The 17,828-nt window shown below is 35.8% G+C and overlaps 3 protein-coding genes and 1 long non-coding RNA gene across 9 annotated transcripts; 2 read left to right on the top strand and 2 right to left on the bottom strand.

The window, feature by feature from the left end:
* The first annotated feature begins 394 nt into the window (after positions 1-394).
* Positions 395-1,971, top strand: LOC117680940 (uncharacterized). The gene is made up of 3 exons (XR_010709176.1): positions 395-950; positions 1,071-1,178; positions 1,700-1,971. It is a non-coding gene; the product is annotated as an uncharacterized lncRNA (long non-coding RNA).
* A 778-nt stretch (positions 1,972-2,749) lies between these two features.
* Positions 2,750-4,527, bottom strand: LOC136273930 (uncharacterized). The gene is made up of 4 exons (XM_066079658.1): positions 3,926-4,527; positions 3,550-3,787; positions 3,101-3,325; positions 2,750-2,941 (listed from the first exon to the last, which is right to left on the bottom strand). The coding sequence occupies exons 1-4, from the start codon at positions 4,487-4,489 to the stop codon at positions 2,760-2,762; spliced, it is 1,209 nt and encodes a 402-aa protein (XP_065935730.1). The 5' UTR covers positions 4,490-4,527; the 3' UTR covers positions 2,750-2,759.
* A 102-nt stretch (positions 4,528-4,629) lies between these two features.
* LOC105347234 (uncharacterized) lies at positions 4,630-7,158 on the top strand. 2 transcript variants are annotated; one of them, XM_034453124.2, is made up of 5 exons: positions 4,630-4,824; positions 5,031-5,168; positions 5,553-5,713; positions 5,926-6,038; positions 6,177-7,158. In XM_034453124.2, exons 4-5 carry the CDS (start codon positions 5,940-5,942, stop codon positions 7,062-7,064), a joined length of 987 nt encoding a protein of 328 aa, XP_034309015.2. In that variant the 5' UTR covers positions 4,630-4,824; positions 5,031-5,168; positions 5,553-5,713; positions 5,926-5,939; the 3' UTR covers positions 7,065-7,158. The 2 variants fall into 2 exon arrangements, with proteins under 2 accessions (XP_034309015.2, XP_065926941.1); XM_066070869.1 differs by lacking the exon at positions 4,630-4,824 and having other exon boundaries at positions 4,831-5,168.
* Positions 7,159-7,303: 145 nt separating this feature from the next.
* LOC117690063 (uncharacterized) lies at positions 7,304-12,928 on the bottom strand. Of its 5 annotated transcripts, XM_066070875.1 has the most exons (10): positions 12,662-12,927; positions 10,744-12,277; positions 10,227-10,330; positions 9,873-9,992; positions 9,688-9,764; positions 9,122-9,243; positions 8,829-8,974; positions 8,357-8,497; positions 7,900-8,106; positions 7,304-7,594 (listed from the first exon to the last, which is right to left on the bottom strand). In XM_066070875.1, exons 2-8 carry the CDS (start codon positions 10,915-10,917, stop codon positions 8,413-8,415), a joined length of 828 nt encoding a protein of 275 aa, XP_065926947.1. In that variant the 5' UTR covers positions 10,918-12,277; positions 12,662-12,927; the 3' UTR covers positions 7,304-7,594; positions 7,900-8,106; positions 8,357-8,412. The 5 variants fall into 5 exon arrangements, 4 of the variants coding, with proteins under 4 accessions (XP_065926947.1, XP_065926957.1, XP_065926952.1 ...); XR_010709175.1 differs by lacking the exon at positions 9,688-9,764 and having other exon boundaries at positions 10,215-10,330; positions 12,662-12,928; XM_066070885.1 differs by lacking the exon at positions 9,688-9,764 and having other exon boundaries at positions 9,867-9,992; positions 12,662-12,928.
* Between the last annotated feature and the right edge of the window lie 4,900 nt (positions 12,929-17,828).

The following is a 17,828-nucleotide window of genomic DNA, read 5'->3' as shown; positions in this document are numbered from 1 at the left end:
GCCTGATTCTTTTCAAGAAGAAATTAAACATGTAAAATTGTTTACGCACGACGCCGGACAAAAGCCAATAGGTCACCTGAGTGACTCAGATGACATAAAAAGTGTCTTTAAATGTCCTTTATAGGGATTTTTTTCTATGTTATATTAAAAATGGTACTGATAGGAGGAAGATGAGCGGTAGCCATATGACGGTCGTTATTTTCTTTCAATCTGAATTCAATTCCATCGTGAGGGCAAAAATATGTTAAACCTGTCATTCCTTGATTAACAGAAAAAGGATCATAAACTTTCTCTCATGGTTTTTTTAACCCAGTTACAGGACTTCGCGGGGGTGTTGATGAAGCATATGGAATCTGAGTTGCATGTAATTCCGTGAAATCACAAATCTTATGTACACCCAGATAGCAAGCTTATGTTGGCCCAACGTTGGCTTATGGTTGTAAGGTTGGCTACATATCGCTGTTGGTTGAACGACGTTGGACCAACATTGGACCAACCTTGTATTTATCACTGTTGGTGCATTGGCATCGTTCCAATATTGGATCAACGTAGTTCATCCAACGTTGGAACATAAACATTGTGCCAACATTGGGCCAATATCAAATTGATCTCGGTGGGCGCGAATACACTGCACCGATGTCGGGCCGACGGACTAAAATGTGTGAAATGTGTAAAATATAACGGTTACTATAAATATAAATGTATTCAAATGAATTTCAGATTTAGAATTTTAGTTAATTTTTTAAAAATGTACATGACTATATTATGTGTGTCCATCATGAAGCATTTTACTTGTCTACACTTTGAATGAAATGCAGCATCAATGCATAGTAACTTTTCTGAACTCGTGAATGAAACATTACCGCCAAAAGAACTGTGATGTCATTTTTGACAAATCCATCAGAGTAACTTGATCTTATGCTATCATCATGGCTGCCTGTAGGAATAATGTAAGTATGCAGATGTTCTTTTACAGATTTTTATCATATATGGGTGATTATTATACAATAATGTTCTCAATACTTTTAAATGAAAATTTGAAAGCAAATTAAAGGCAATTTTTTGTACAGACATCCTCCTGCTGATGTTCAAACTCGGTGACATGGCTGTCTCCTATATTATTTGTGAAGATGAATAGAACCATGCAGTTTATCGGCTCAAGTTAAGGAACATCTAAGGTAACTGAATTTAATATTATGATAATATTCAATATTTAGGGTAGGGATTAAAGGCACAGTTTTTTATCAATGATGTGAGATGATCAGAATATGTCATGGCAAAATGATATAATTATCCTCAATGCAGCTTTATTAAATACTTCTCTCGTATGTTTGTATGATAAATCATCGGCATGATATGCTGATAATATTAGATCAGAAGCTGTGGGTCTTACACGGATCTAAAGAAGGTCGGATATATCAAGACCCCCCCCCCCCCCCGCGCCCCTGGCCTCCTCCCCGGAAAATTCAAATTGACTTATTCACAGTAAAAAAGCAGTAATGTTGGAAAAAAATTTCTGATACACATATTAAAACTGTGCACAGTAAAATAGACCCCCTTCCCGCAAACAAATTTATTTGTTTTAAATCGTTATATATTGAGGATTTTTTCTGCATTATTATTTTTATAATGTAAATGCAATTCTATTTATATCAATTTATTTTTTTCCATTTTATATGATTATTTTTTAAATTTACAGCAGCATTTTGCAGAAACGGGCTTTTGAAGTTATCAACGAGGTCAGAACTAGAGAACTAAAGTGGAACTGAACTAAACATAGTGACCAAACGCATTTACTGTGATTCGTTATTCATCTGATTGGGAAAGGGGATGAAAATAGGAGTAAAGAAAACAAATGAAGAAGATTGAAGGGATGTGGAAGTATATAGATCGACTATAAAAAACCATTTGAAAATTTGAATATTGATTATATTTCTGTGAGAAAACAATAAAGATTAGACTTACTGTTAATCTTTGTGAGATTGTTTTATAAGGACTAAGTTTGGGGAATATTGGTTGGATTAAATCGTTGCCCCAACATTGGGCCAACATTAAAACTGTCAATCTACTGACAATGGGCCAACGTCACGCCAGCGTGTTGGTGCAATGCTGCGCCGATGAGCAAAATTACATTGGGCCGATGTTATTTTCCAACATCGGGCCCACATAAATGATAACATCGGGCCAACGCTGGGCCAATATAAGCTTGCTATCTGGGCATATACATATTCAAATATCTAAGAAACGAAACGTTGATCAAAAACAAATAAAAAAAACTGAAAACACTTTTTTATCCAGAAATTAGTTTGTGCTACGTAGATTTACACATTGATGACGTCATGACTAAAAGTTGAATGTCGTGTGATTTTGATCGGAAAGCATTGTAATTCAAATTCAAAATTTAACGAATCTAAGAACTCTAATAAAGTATTGTGGTGTGATTTATTTAGAATTGAACATAAGAATACTGGGGGAGATGTTTTATCAATCATTTGCTAAAAGGTATGTAAATTTGCTTTTATTTCTCGGCTAGGCTTTCCTCTGTCGTTGTTTACGGTGTAAAATTCCGACTAGAACAACACTACCCCGTATATATTGAACTTGAAATTAGGCCAGCATTTTTTTTTATTTTTAGATTTACGAAATATTTTTAAAACAGTTTCGGTAGGAGGAGGAAAAAAAAATAAAAATAAAAGATTGAAAAATCTCTGTCGGGGAAAAAAAATAAAAATAAAACAGATTTGTTTCCGTTATTTTTTTTATTTTGTTTTTTGCTTTTTTAAAGCATTTCTGGTCACAACTGGGTGGCCCATTTGCAAACAGGTTTTGCAAATGGGTCTTACAATCCCATGCTTCCTCTTCAAGGATTCTATTTCTGGGGTTGAGGTTGGCTCAATATCTCCACAATGGAAGCAAATTCCATCAAATAGCTGTGTTTTTCCTGCAAAAGATTGTCAATTTTAAAACCACAACTTTTAATGCACATGATGCATGTTTCTTATAATATCTAGCTTGGTCAAAAATTGTTGTTTGTCACTGGATTTTAGTAATGATTAACAGTGTTCATTTTCAAATAATTTCAAAAAGATACATTTTATACCTGCATAGTATGTTGTCTCTATTGGCGCCTGGCAATTAATCCCTTCTCGCACTACAATCTTATCCTGAAATTCTCCACCAGGGAACAGCGGACTTCCACAGATGTACAGTAGTTCTTCCTGAAGTCTAATAAGAGCCCTCTCCTCAGCAGCGCTAAGCTTTCTGGAGGAATATACAACTCTACGCTTGCCACACTCGCAACAAACAACAAAATCTCTGACTTTGGCTACAAAAAAATAAAAATACTTAAAGAATATGTCTTAATCAAATACCTCTGCTTATAACTTAATAATTATAATTGCATGCACATCAATAAAGAAATAATTTACATAAATCAATTTCTTAATCTCATTGACAGTTCAATGCAAAAGTTAACATAAAAGTTTAATATCTGCGTTTTAGATAATTTTATTTTTGTAAATTTTTTTTTTAATAATGTCAAATACTCACTCGCAACCAAGAGATTTTTCAGTTGTTTGTCTCGCTCAGTTGTTGTCACCTTTTCCTGCAGACTAGGACGATCTTTATCTGTAGTCGGTGTACCATATGTCTCTTCATTAGACTTAAACACACCATCTTCTTTCAAGACAGGATCAGGTATGAAATGGAGATCTTTCAGCATCTCCTGGGAAAGGCGTGGGGGGTTCAAAGTGCAGTATGCACAGTCAGCTTCTGTACACTTCTTAATCTGTAAATATACAAAAAATGTCTCAATTTGGTACATTACAAATGAAAATGAAACTTTTGAAAACAATGCTTAGCAAACTGTAACAGAATTGTTAAAACTCATTTAACAAACACAAATCACTTGTATGAAATATGATACCTGGTAGCTGTAGTGCCTTGATTGTGCATGTTTCGCTAGGAATGCATCTATCTTTTCTGATTTCAACATCCTCAAATTGGAGACGTGTTCAGGTTTCACTTCATCATCAATCAGAAGAAAGATGTTGTAGAGATCAACCATCATGTCTTCCTGTGCAGCATCATGAACGACAACACTTTCCCCCTTCCATTTCAGCCTGGAGAATCTTTCTTTCAAAATTTCAATTGGTACTGACATAGCTTTCTTGTATTCCTTCTTTAAACATGCATTTTTAGTTGCAGCATTTCTTAGTTTTGACAAAGAGGTAAATGATTTTGTCTGCATTTCAAGTCCAGGAATCATTCGTCCACGCTGAAGAGCAACATTTTGAAGAGCTATATTTAGAGTAGACATGCATCGCTCAGCTGGATTGTAGTAACTTGCTGATGGAGCTGTTCTGATGCAAGCAAAAAAGTCCAAGTCCAATGCAATAAATTCAAGAAGACAACACAACTGCACAGATCTGTACGTGGTTCTATGATCAGGACCGCCATCAGTTATTCTCAATAGAATAGGTTTTTCCATGTCAACATCATTGTGTGAAAAATACTTTCGCACTATGGAAATTGATTCAGTGCTGTGTCACAAAGGAGATGATGGTTCGAACACCTTTTCTTTTACAGTAACATGTACTGTTCCATTGTAAAAGCTGTCTTTGGAATAGGGTCTGTAAGTCTCGTTTGGTTTCACTTTCGCTTTACCACTTCCGGGTACCTCTACTCGGTAAACAAATAGAGAAATAATATGGTATATTGTTTTGCCATCGGTTGCACACACAAGACCGGTAAAAAGTTGCAGTGCAATTTATACCGATTTCCGACCGACGTCAGGGAAAGGAAACGATGGGTTGAACGATGTAGGTAAGTAATCATAACAAAATATATATCTGAAAAGTCAAAGAGAGTTGCAGACGTCAACAGGTCAAAACTACCGAACAAAAAAACCCTATTAAATTGATTAAAAGGTTTAAATAAATGATTGATTAAAGATTTCATTTGAGTTTAATGCACAATTAAGAATACTTGAGCCTAAACATTTTACTTATCGTTAAAACACGTAATTTTAGGAGAGCAGACAGAGATTATAATCCAAATGACAGGATTTGCAGCTGCCATTTTCTCGATGGCAAGAAAGAGAATGGACCAACTATATTCAGTTATAGTAAAAACTTTGGATGTTTTCCAGATGTAGCCATACCAAAAAGGTATCAGAAAATCCGCAGTTCCACAAAATACAAATATTTCATTACCAGTTATACTACATACATGTATGATTACATTTAGGAGACAGATTGTGTTATCATATATTATATGTATTTATAAAACATGTTTACATGTAAACTGTAATGCAAAAGATAAATGTGAAGATATAATGTCAGATTTAAGTACATGCAGGTTATCCATCTACAATGAATATGCACATGAATATTGTATGTTTATAATGATCTGATTGAACATTCATTTTACATACTGGTGCGTGCATTAAAAAAATATTTTACTGAAAATTCACAAGAAGAAAATGCAATACTATAGCAGCATCAAGTGAAAAGGCAGATCATGTAATATGCTAGTCTCTTATTTCTTCATAGACGCAAAATTATGAAACCTGCTGTAGAGGAAATATCTGCTTCAAACATAGATGTGGGAGCTGAGGCTGAAGTTGAGGCCAATTCCAATATTACTGTACCAGACAGCATAACTGTACTTCATGATCACGAGTATGCAACTTGAAGTCCTCAACATAATAAAGGTACCGACATGGTGTAAAATGTGTTAACACAACCAGATACAAATGCATGTACAATGTATATATACGTTTAGTACTTTTACATTAAACAGAAAATGTGATACTCCTTTATCGGTGTTTTTATGCTTCCAAGCAAAGTGTTTCTATGTGTTTGTATATTTATAAACATGTATACTAGGGACTTTATATATTGTAAACAGTTGTTATTCTTCCAGCATCCCTTAAACATATGGAAGAGGAATTAGTAAAGTTGCAGCAAGAAATTAACATGCTGAAGCTTAAAAAACCGTCCATGACAATTGGGAACATAATTAATGACCCTGAAAAGGTATGTTACAATGAAAACTATAGATTTTTGCAGTACATGTATAAAGATTTCCTTATTGGCTTGCATATTTGAAAACTTTATTCAACAGTATTTTAATAACATAAATGTGATTGTTGTTGTTGGTTTCTTTTTGTACAGATGCTGCTGTATACATCATTTTCTGCAGATACCTTTTACATTTTGGAGAACCTCGTGGAGAGAATGGGCCCGTTCAATTATTATGGTGGTTGGACTGTGGTGAACTTTAGTGTCAGCGATCAGTTGTTGATGACATTAATGAAGTTACGACTCAACTGCAGGGACCTTGATTTAGCAGAGAGGTTCAACACTAGTCGTGCTACTGTGTCCAATATTATCAACACATTTGTGCATGCCCTGCATGAAATTTTGTTTGAAGGGGTCATGAAAGCTGTCGGAATACCAAGTCAACTGAAATGCCAAGGATCCATGCCAAAGTCATTTGAAGAATTTTCATCGGCTAGAATTGCAATGGACGCCACAGAAGTGACACAAGACATCCCAACAGATATGAATAGCCAGTCACTGGCATACAGTAACTACAAGAGTCACCACACAGTAAAGGCTTTAACTTGTGTTGCACCTAATGCTGCTCTTGTGTTCTGTTCCGATCTTTATCCTGGATCAACCTCAGACTCCGCAATAGTGGACCATTGTGGCATATTAGAGAAGCTGCAAGCTGGTGATATGATCCTGGCTGACAAAGGATTCAACATTTTTGACAAACTTCCAAATGGTGTCACCCTAAATATCCCGCCTTTCCTCACTAGCAAATCACATTTCACTAAGGAAGAAGCTCAACTGTGCTATAAAATAGGCAGAAGCAGAATCCATGTGGAGCGGGCAAATGAAAGAATAAAGAACTTTGAAATTCTGAGCCATATTCCGTCACAGTATAGACACCTATCCACTAAAATATTTCAACTTTGTGTGGCCCTTGTTAATTTACAGGCTCCCCTTTTGAAAGAGATTGCAGAAAAGTATGACATTGAAGAACCTATTCAGTAGGTCAATGCTTATGTTAATAAATGCATATCTAGAATTTGCAACCCTCTAGTTAACACAGTGTACTATATTTTCTATGCATATGTACATGTGAGATAATAAAGTTAAGATTCTTTGTTTAATTAATTCTATTGGTATAGCATCGTCGCAAACAAAAGCCAATATGTACATCATGTCATAAGAAAAAAACTATGCAAACTCTGTATCGTGGCTTGTGGTTTGATTAACAAAAGTTACTGAACCATTTTCTCATTTATTTTATTTATTTATTATACCACAGACATGCAGACAAAGAATAACAGACAAAATGAATCATAAACTTGGCAGAAACACTTTATAATAAAACTCGATCATGTTCAAGATGTTTGATGACCATGATGCATCTTTCTCGATACGAACAACTTGAATGTCTGCCTGAGTCCACACTACTAAGTCACAGCACTGTGTTCCTGTCAGGTACAACTGTCCTTGGATCTGGTGCCAATAATCATGTTGTGTTCTGAGGTGAAGTGAATTATCACTTGGATTACAATCTAGAAATGGGAAGTGTCATTTCATATATTAGTTACATGTAGAATAGCAGTGACAGCATGTAAATAAGAGGTTTAGTCATAAAAGTACTTCAATATTCAGAATGAAGTGCAAGTTATTGAAATGTTACCATGAACATTTTTGATAATATTTCATCAATGAATCTTCAATAAAGCTCAAATAGGACACATACATGTATATTTTCATATAAGTACATTTGTATTACAATATATTTATTAATAAATGTGCACAATTCAAGATTAAATCCCCATACAATATAAATTTATAGGTTTTTTAGCTAGCTTACCAAGAAAGAAATCCTTCACATTTGAACAAGCTTCTTTGATTGTCATTGATCTGGCAGAAAATGGACATTTCACCTCAACAATGTCAGGTGACAGCAATGTTGAGTTCTTTTCTTGTTGATGGACTCGTTCAGTGATGTTCTTTGGATTTCCTTGAACAAAGCCATCTGGAGAGGCTCCAAGTAGCCCAGACTCATGAAGCCAAATTCCTACAACAATATTTAATAATGGTTATTCAAATTATTAAAGGAATTGCATGCAGTGCTGTATTTAGTTTTTAGTACTTTTAGATGATGTGTCTTAAACATATAAAGGCGGGGATTGTCGTCAATAATTAGGTTATCTAGAATTAATGGTAAATAATGTTTTAACATATTTTTTAACAATTTATAATTGCACAAATATAATGACAATTTCAAACAAACTCAATAAACTATTAAATCCTTAAAAAAAAATTACCTGTCTCTAAAACATTCACTTCAAAGACCTTGCAGTATTCTTGTATTGCAGTCTTCTCATGGGCAAGTCCCCATTGGATTGGTGCTCTTTTTTTCCAAGTTGTATGCACTCAGTAGTCTTTTTTTCAAGGACATGTTTAACCTAAAATATTTTGAAATGATCTAAATCTTGTTATTTTAAAAAACATACTCTAAAATAAAATAAAGCTACTGTAGTTTTATCATTTATTGAATAGCACAATATGGTGTCAATTTTATTTTTATTTTTTTCAAGTAGATCATTAAAATGAAGAAATCATCGAAGTAAGATATATGGCTTTTTCAAATATGTTCAGGGCTACTGTTGAAGAATTTACATCATATTCTCAATAGTGTGTGATTTTAAAAATTCAGAAAAACTGATATCTTTAAACTAAGTATCTTTAAATATTTAGTAATGCATCTTTACTAATGAGGTTTTTTGAAAATCATACCTGTTTTTTCGAACAGCTGCAACAATCTGTCCAAAATTGGATGCTGTGAAACGCAGCTTGCGAACTTTGGCCCACAAGGTATTTTCCCTCTGCCCTATTGTGGTCCATGCAGTCTGGATAATTTGCTCTGGGGACATTGAAAGCTTCTCCCTATAATCATGGTTTTTAATTAGATAGTGATTCTGTTAGAAGATATATTTAAGGGAAAAAGCTGATATATGTATCATGGGCTTGATTAGAATATTATTGATACAGTGCAATATAAAAGTGCTGTCAAAATATTAGGTTTAAACATGCCTTAAAAAGGATTCCTTGCATTCAGCATCCAAGAAATCTTTACTTTGAAATAGTTCTTGTATCAAGACAACAGGACTATCTTCAGTTGTGGGTTCTTTTGACAGAATCCAGTGCATTGCTGTACAAATAAATTAAATCAGAAATATTTTGGTCTGAAATAAAATTCACAAAGTGCATGTTTCTGCTTGGCATTAACTTATGAGAATATTGTTAAATAAGAACCTTCGGTTTTTGTTCGTTGACATTTGACATTACAAATATTGAAATTAAATATACTGCAAGCATTTGTGTCAATACAAATATGCTTGTCTGATTCATTTTTAGTAAATTGTTATAACAGCCATGGCTTAATACAACCAAAAAATAACACTAATATCAAAGTACATTTAATATCAAAATTCCAGATACACAAAAAAGTATCTTATAATGATAAATCTGAAAAAAAAAAAAAAGTCAACACCCCCCCCCCCCAACAAATCAAGTTATAAAAAAAAAAGACAATGAATACATCCAACGTGAGAACATATTAAAAGGGAAGAAATTGAACATGAACTGGGAGAACCTGTAAATCTGCCTAATTGGCTAAGTTGATTATAAAAATATAATCGGTCTTCATCCGTCACCACACGTTTTAAGGCTCTATAAGTGTGTGTGTGATATTAGATATATAAATATCCACAATTTTTACTTAAATCAAGTATTTTTTGTTGAAACATTGCTTTGAAAATAAAAAAAAACTACATGTACCTGTATCCTGGTTGTTTTGGTGGAAATAATTCCTCCATGGTTGTTGTCATCTTTGGCTGTGCTGACTTTGGATGTTTTAACCAACTGCATTTTATGTCGGTTTTGCTTGCCTTCTTATATCTGCAATTTATAAAGAATTATGGTAAAAAATATTTGATGGAAAAACAACTGAATATACAGCAATTATGAGAAATGCATGTTGCATTTTATAATGATATCTGAAGAATTTTCACTCATTATTTACTAACTTGAGTTGACATCTAATACACATGATCAAAAGTGAACAGATTGTCCAATGATTTTCAAACATTAACCACATTTTACAATAATATATTGATATACCAGAACACTTGCCCATAAAGGAGAGTTGCTGCCACATGATGACACTTATACCTCCCCATAGGACACTCGCATGATGATGACTCCACCACACCGTTATCTTCAGATTCAAGGAATATCTATTGCAATGCATTATAACATTAAAAAGAGATACAATACATGTACATGTACCTACACTTGTCAACAGACGAAAAATTTAATCTTTCTCAATCTGTTGTAATTCATACACACAATCTAATCATACACGTGTGCTACAATAGAATTATCCAATAATCAGATATATAGGTATGTCTGTGCTTGCTTGCAGATTTGTTTATGCATTTACGATAACGTTAGAAAAATGGTTTGTTTTGTTTTCAAGTATGATTACATCATTTAAGGAGCAATCTTTCGAAATGTTAATGATTTTTTTTATCAAAAGAGTAAAAGATATGTTAAAGCCTATACTAATTCTCTTTTAAGATGTAGGCTATGCCTGTCCACTTCTCAAAAGAGAATAAGCCTATACGTGAGTAACAAATCAACAACGCACCTGAACTTTGTATGATGTGTCCCTCATTGATGCTTGAACATTGGCAGTAATGACACGCAACTCGTCAAACGCGAAACGGAGAACCCTCTGAGACTCAACTGCAGCTTCACTTTTCCTTTTAATCTTTGTTAAACCCTCGACATAGTTTGCCCAATACAATATCGATAACGCCATATCGCTCGAGGTACCCGGAAGTTAATAATCTCGTCAAATCTCGTTGGTCAGCTGACGAGACTTACAGACCCTATTTACTGGAACATCAACAACAAAACAAACACTTGGAACAATTCCAGCCACATGGAAATCATGATCAAGGGCCAAGTTTTGCCTAGGATCTGAAACTAGTCCTCCATGATGTGCTCTGACACCAGTTAACACTGCTTGCCCTGGTTCACCAATTGGAACAATAGCTTTGTCATCCAGGCTCTGTAAAACAACATGGTCTCTCCATTTGCAGGCAAAATCTTTTAATAAGTAAAACTGATGTTTTCCATAAGGTAGGTCAGCATGCTGGACTCTCAGAAGTCTTTGTTGAACCGCAAACTTTACGTTGAATTTTCCTGTATAATTTTGGGCAGAATTGTGCAATGTGCATCGGATTTGAAGGACAAAAGTTTAATCTAATCCAAGAAGTCGAAGGTGCTGGGGTTCCTTCAGGTAAGCGTTTGATAATCTGGTTTCGCAAGTCTTCTACAGACATAGCAAAGGGCATATACTGGGTGTCTGTATGCCTCCTTTCATGAACCACCGACTTTTCATCCAAGAATTTCCCTAGTTCACTCCAGAATGGCTCAAGTCTGGGATCACATTATTCTTACGAAGATCAAAGATCAACTCTGTGTCGTCTAGTTCCAGTAAAATTTTACTAGTACGCAGGTCAATTTGTGCCGTTTGCTTATTTTCAGGTGTGTACTCATAGTCTGTAAGAAATTGATACATGTTTCTCAAAATTGATTTACTTCCCCCTGAATGCTTATGGTATTTGAGAATAAAGTCTTTCTGCATTTGTCTTGTAGCATATTTAGGTATACTTTCTCTTATTTTGTTCACAATCCCAATTTCCATAGATGTCGACTGCTGAGTGTCCTCTTCATTTACTTTCCACACTAAATTCACATTTCCCAGATAGTTACCATATCTGTAGGTAAACAATGAAATGTCAAAAGATAAGTACAAGTTATCATACCACTTCCTTCGCTCAGTTTTGTCCTCTGGTTCGAAGTCGATCAAGTCTTTTGCCGTGTAAGTTCTTCAAAAAATCATCAAGTTTCTTGTATTCATCCTTCACATCCTTCACCTTTCCAACTTTTTTGAGACTCCAGTTGTCTTTAAAACTTCTCACAGGCTCTGATTTTCTTAGATTCTGTGCAGTTCTCTCCTTCATTCCAGACATATATGACAAGTATTTCTGCAGGCCTGTTACAAGATCCTTGACAGCTGTGTAGAATGATGCAAAATCCTTGCACAAGATCCATGGAATAAGCAGAAGCTCTGCAAGGTTTTCTGTCTTTTCCTTTAGTTCAGAGGTCACCAACTGTAAAATATATTTTACGAAATTTTTATTGTAAAGTTTAATCATCATTTTATTATAGTCAATGAATTTTTTCTGTCTTTTTTCACATTTCAATAGTCATTGCATTTTCATTTAAAAAAGAACCAATACACATTTATTTGAGTAAAAAACTCAAATAAATGTGTATTGGTTCTTTTTTAAATGAGAAAAAACTCTATCATTACACTGTACACATTCATAAACGCAAACAAACTTTTAATAATATTTTAAATGAAGTATCATTGTTATACTAATAATACAATAATATGGATTATAATTACAGTATCATGAATTATAGAATAACATGTGGATGGACTATGCAAGCTTACTTTAATTAAGTCATATATCCTCAAAACTGTTACGTACCTGTGGAGCTTTTTGATGTTGTTTCTTTATGTTTCTGTATCCAGTAAGTTCCTTAAACATGGCAGGGATGTTAACACTACGATCCTTCAGTTTGTCAATGAATGGGTCTAAAAACCACATGGTGTTTGTTATTGTGTTAACAACATCCCTGCCAATGTTTTCTATTTGGTGAGAAGAGAATCCAACTTTTCTTTTCTTTAATGACTCAATGACATTATTAAACAGTCTGTCTTTTTCCGTGTTTTCCTCAATGAACAATCAACATAAAACATGTACATTTTCTACTTTCGGTTTAAAGGGAAAATAAAAATAAACAGCTCGTACATAAATCCATTCTCTTACGATCAATGTACCGGTACTACATACATTCGACAATACGTGTTTGTTTTTTATAAGCACGTTACATTAATACAATTTAATTTATCAATCAAAGTTTTATGCATATATTGCGATTTTAATTAACCAAGTACTAAATGAAAATGATTAAATAACGTACCTTAGAGGAGGGTATTTGTCATAGCGTCTCCTTGCATCCATCAAGATTTGGAAAGCATTAACAGGATTTTTTGCATCTGATCTCTCATTCCCTTTCTTTACTAAATGCACGATAATGCTTTTGAAGTTGAATTGTTTTAAAACCTCTATTGGCGTGTTTAAGGATGTTTGAAATGTGGCAGAGTCCTCTGTTAGTCCGCTGACAACGTGATCTATCATCATGCAGTCAATTGAATCTGTGTCCAGGACAGTATTAATCAAGTTGCCAACTGTATCCTCTTCCTTAGCTTCACGAATTGTGTTAAATGTGTATTTGTTTTCGATGCATCGAAAGTTTAACTTAAAAAATGATTGCACATGTCCAGTGCTGGCAGCAGCCATTTTGACCTTTTGGTACACATAAAAATGTTACGTAATTATTGATGCTGCTTTTGATCGGAGGAACTCGGACCTTTTCCTTCACAACGTTTTTTATGATCGGAAACACCTCGGTCCATTTTCTTAAACGTGATATGCATTAAAATACGATATTTTTATTCTTACATAGAAAAAAAATTCAAATCGGCGGAAAAAATAAAAATAAAAGCTAGCTTTAGGTCTTTTATTTTTTTCCCCATTTTTTAAAAAACACAGTCGGCGGGTTTGTAAATCGAAATTTAAAAAAATGCTGGCCTTATCGTTAGTTTGATCAATGCTTAAATTGAAAAGTGCTGCTAGAATCCCATGTTATGTGTTGTTTTGATGCAATTTGCCGTTTTCCGTGCAAACATAAAAGTTGGGAAGGTTTTACTAGAACCGGATAAATAACTTTTTAATAAGGACAAACATAGGATTCTAGCAGCGGTTTTGATTAAACTGAGATGTTTTGCTTTCACTTGGTATGCTTATTTATTTTGGAAACCGCGGGGTAGTGTTGTTCTATCTCATTCTATGTTAAGGAACATACGTAAGCTATTTATAGTTGTCACGTGATAATGTAACAATGTGGCAGTAATGTACTACCCGATTTTATTGCACTGACATCTTTTTAAAGGATAATACTAAGTTTTTGATCTTATTTAAAATAATTATTTAATTTCACGATTTTGAATATAAGAGTCAAAATATGACGCTTAATTGTCCATATGCTTACTTAACACCCCCGCGTTTTTGCTTTCTTCTTTAATTTCAGAGGGTCTACGCTTAGGCGTAGAGGCAGCAGGTAAGTCAGGAGAAAATCTCTCTCTAACCCCTTTTCTTTTTCTTTGGCTCAGGAGGGGCTACCTCTTGATATTGATCTATCTGATCAATGAGATCTTGATTTTGACCTGTTTGATCTTGTCGATATAAATCTACTTGCTCCTGAACCCAATCAGGTAAGTCTTTCCTTAGGGGAGGGGTTTTTACAAAATCTTTTATATTTAATTTCTGCGTTATTTTCTTTGATTTACGCTTTTTAGGTTGAGCAATTCTCTCTTTACTCAGATTCCATTTCAACAAGTGACGAATGATCGCCCCTCCTAAAAATCCAGCTCCTCCTCGTTTCAAGATCGCTTTTAATCTATTATCATCATCTTCTCAATGTTTATCGATAAAACGTTGAGTTTGCTTATCGATAGGAATAGTCCCGTTCAGCAAATTCTTTGCACCAATGAGAAACCATTTCAATAAAGTCTTACGACTTAACTCGATGGTCTCTTGTCTCTTTACTGGATCTTTTTCTCCCTGCAAAAGTTTCAGGAGTCTCAAAATTTTCTTTTGTCTTGCCATGGTGTTCCAAGTCAAAATGATGTAAATCGTACATCACCTTTATTTATATTTTTCGTGGCATATACACCACTAAATTCTCAAACATTTGACTTCTCAATCTCAATTCGTCGGGAGTCTGTGGACTTAAATCCACTAACATATATCCGTGAGGGATGCGAGTAGCATCTAAATAGACAGACATTAAATTAGGCATATTTATTTGTCGACTCAAAACGGTGATTTGAGATTTGTCTCTGGGATTTTTAAACAAAACCATGTAATGAGTATTCAAACTAATCGTCCGGTGTTGGACGGCTCGATCAAACACATTTTGAGTAATGTAAATCAGACTGGTGTTACAGTGATGAGCTTTGCGAGTAAACCAATCGACGATGGCTTTCCCTCCCATCATATCATCAAAAATTAAATGGTGACGAATGCTGACATCACTTACTAATTCCTCCTCGTTTTCTGGTATATCGCGAATATACTAAACTTCACCCCGTAAACTTTCGTAGGCCGGTTGCCATTCTCGATAACACCAAACAATTCTCTCCGGGGGAGGGGAGATCCAATGCTTATTTAATATTACCTTTTTTACAAATTCTCTTTTCCCCGATTTAGAAGGACCCGCTACGACCATAGTAAATTCGTGTTTTAATTGAAAGGGAGAGAGTAACTCTTAAGAATACATGTTGGTGTATGAGGGAAGTGTGACTGGTGTTTCATATTTGATTTCTATTTGCATTATAATAAATAGCATCTTTTCGTAAAATATGGGAGGCCCTGAAAAGGGCCGTTGGTTTTTCTCGGCTAGATGGACTTAGCCTTTAGCTGCCTTGGACTGCTGGGCTCTCCCTAAAACTCCCCCCGGAATGGACACATCGGGCAGGAATTGATACTCTGGTAGACCCCTACAACACAGACACAACAAACTGTCATCGTCCCACAGTTCTGACACTGGACTTGCAGGTGTTCTTTTTCCCCATAGCATATTACACATTCCCCTCTCTCTTCTTTCTCAGCTTTTCTGCTCCAACTCGGGATGATCGTTAAATGGCTCCTGGCATCTACGGGGTGCCGGCTGTGCTGGTACAGCTCCAGGAAAATATCTGATTCTGGGGATGGCGATCAGGAAGGAGGACGAAGTGGCGTTGAAGGGGTTTTAGGAGGCCCAGGAAACGTCCTTACCATGGGCGGTGGAGAGGGAGGCGACTCGATAATCGGGATGAAATCTGCGAACAGATTTCTGGCTCGTCCAAAAGGTAAGGGTCGCGGACGGACAAACGCCGACTTCTCAGAGGGAATGGGAGGTCTGGCGTACGGTTCCCTCCGATCAGCTCCTCGTCCTACGGATCTGGGAGGGGGTGGAGCTCTCCTCCGAATCCTGGCATGGAGCTCTGGAGCGGGCTGCAGAGGGGGATTCGCCACTGAAAATGGTTCTGGTGTTCTGGGTGGTCGATCGTCAGGGCAGTCCATAGGCAAGGCAAATTGATAGTCTTGCATTGTCACATACAGGGATCTGTCACACTGTAACCTATTGGGCGAGTACGGAGGAGGCGATGGTGCAGTTTGTTTAGTGGGGCTGTCCGTCAGAGAATAAGGCTCCGAACCATCAGGGCTGGCCGGTGACTCTGGGCTGGCTCCTCGTCTGTTGAAGTTAGGCGGCGGCGGTCTAGGAGGAGGAACCAATCTTCTCTGAACGTTGGGTTGCAGCTTCCCGACTAAAATCGGCCTTGGTGGTAAAAAACTCCCCAACCTCAAAACTGTCCACAGGATTCTCCTCAGACTCCGTCATATGGAGAGCACGAAAACTCACTCTCTCGTACGTCTGCTGGGGCGCATTTCACTGGTAGTCCCAGAGTTCCAGGACTTGGCGGATGAACAGGAGTGGGTAACTGACACTAACAGGAATAAACGAAGACATCTTTTCTAACGATCGCTGAATGTACTAGATAAACCGTGAAAGAAAAGGATTATTTCTTCAATGTAAATACGTTTTTTAACTTTAACTGTTTTCATTCAGCTATTCATTATTGTTTCGTTCTAATTGCATGTTTTCATTCAATAAAATTGTTTTCTCTCTATACTGTCTTGTTTTACCTTATTTTGACCTCCATTTTGAATTTGACCCCAAAAGTACACTCAGTTGACCCCCCCCCTCCCTATCGAGGCGTCTTATACTACTTACACACCTCAGTTGCGTAAAAGACATTTTGTCAGAAATAGTGATTTCCCCGAATGTTTAATTACAGCCATTTTAAAGTTGTCACTAATTCTCACTTTGTACCAATCATTTTTAAGGAAAGTTTTCACTTTTCGAAAACATTGTACTGCTGGGTTTAGATCCGGGGAATAAGTTGGTAGGAACAAGTATTCTGCTCCAATTGTGGAAAGCCAGTTCCTTAAAATCCTCTCTGCGGCATGGTGGTGTATAGGGGCATTATCTACCGCTAGCACGTCACCCCCCTGGATAGCCCTCTCCCCATCGTCTGTGAAGCTATTGACCGCTTCACCCACAAAATCAACGTATTGTGTGGTGTCTGATGGCCCATCAAGAATATTAACATATTTAACACCCGTAATGCCTACTAAATAGTTAACTGTATAATTAGGAGTCCTGCTGTATCGGGTCATTTCTACGCACTTTGAATCCCATACAGAATGACCGTAAAATGGTTGGCCGTCCGCAAGTCTTACATTGTATTCCCATTTCGTCCATGAACTCCAGCCTGAAGGGATATTTGTTAAAAACATAATTCAAAAATTGTTGGGTATACTGAAGATTTTGTAAAGTAAATCTGTTTTTGTTGAAGAGACAAATTTTTTAAATGTCATTGACAGATCTTTTCGAATGGTTTTGCTAATTGTTGAAATACTGATGCTTGTAATTGTGTTGGAATGTTTGAGCAATTCATTTCGAATTGTTTGAAGTTGAATAGAA

Source organism: Magallana gigas, chromosome 1, assembly GCF_963853765.1.
Source record: "Magallana gigas chromosome 1, xbMagGiga1.1, whole genome shotgun sequence".
Classification (NCBI taxonomy): domain Eukaryota; kingdom Metazoa; phylum Mollusca; class Bivalvia; order Ostreida; family Ostreidae; genus Magallana; species Magallana gigas.
This window is presented reverse-complemented; position numbering and strand designations above follow the sequence as displayed.

Coding starts and splice junctions, on each gene's coding strand:
- LOC136273930 (XM_066079658.1), bottom strand. CDS start 4,489: ATGGAAAAACCTATTCTATTGAGAATAACTGATGGCGGTCCTGATCAT. Junction 3,788..3,925: donor CAAGGCACTACAGCTACCAG/GTATCATATTTC, acceptor GTATATTTACAG/ATTAAGAAGTGTACAGAAGC. Junction 2,942..3,100: donor AGAGACAACATACTATGCAG/GTATAAAATGTA, acceptor AATCTTTTGCAG/GAAAAACACAGCTATTTGAT.
- LOC117690063 (XM_066070875.1), bottom strand. CDS start 10,917: ATGGCGTTATCGATATTGTATTGGGCAAACTATGTCGAGGGTTTAACA. Junction 9,993..10,226: donor GCAGCAACTCTCCTTTATGG/GCAAGTGTTCTG, acceptor TATAAATTGCAG/ATATAAGAAGGCAAGCAAAA. Junction 9,765..9,872: donor CCAAAACAACCAGGATACAG/GTACATGTAGTT, acceptor ACACACTTATAG/AGCCTTAAAACGTGTGGTGA.
- LOC105347234 (XM_034453124.2), top strand. CDS start 5,940: ATGGAAGAGGAATTAGTAAAGTTGCAGCAAGAAATTAACATGCTGAAG. Junction 6,039..6,176: donor TAATTAATGACCCTGAAAAG/GTATGTTACAAT, acceptor CTTTTTGTACAG/ATGCTGCTGTATACATCATT.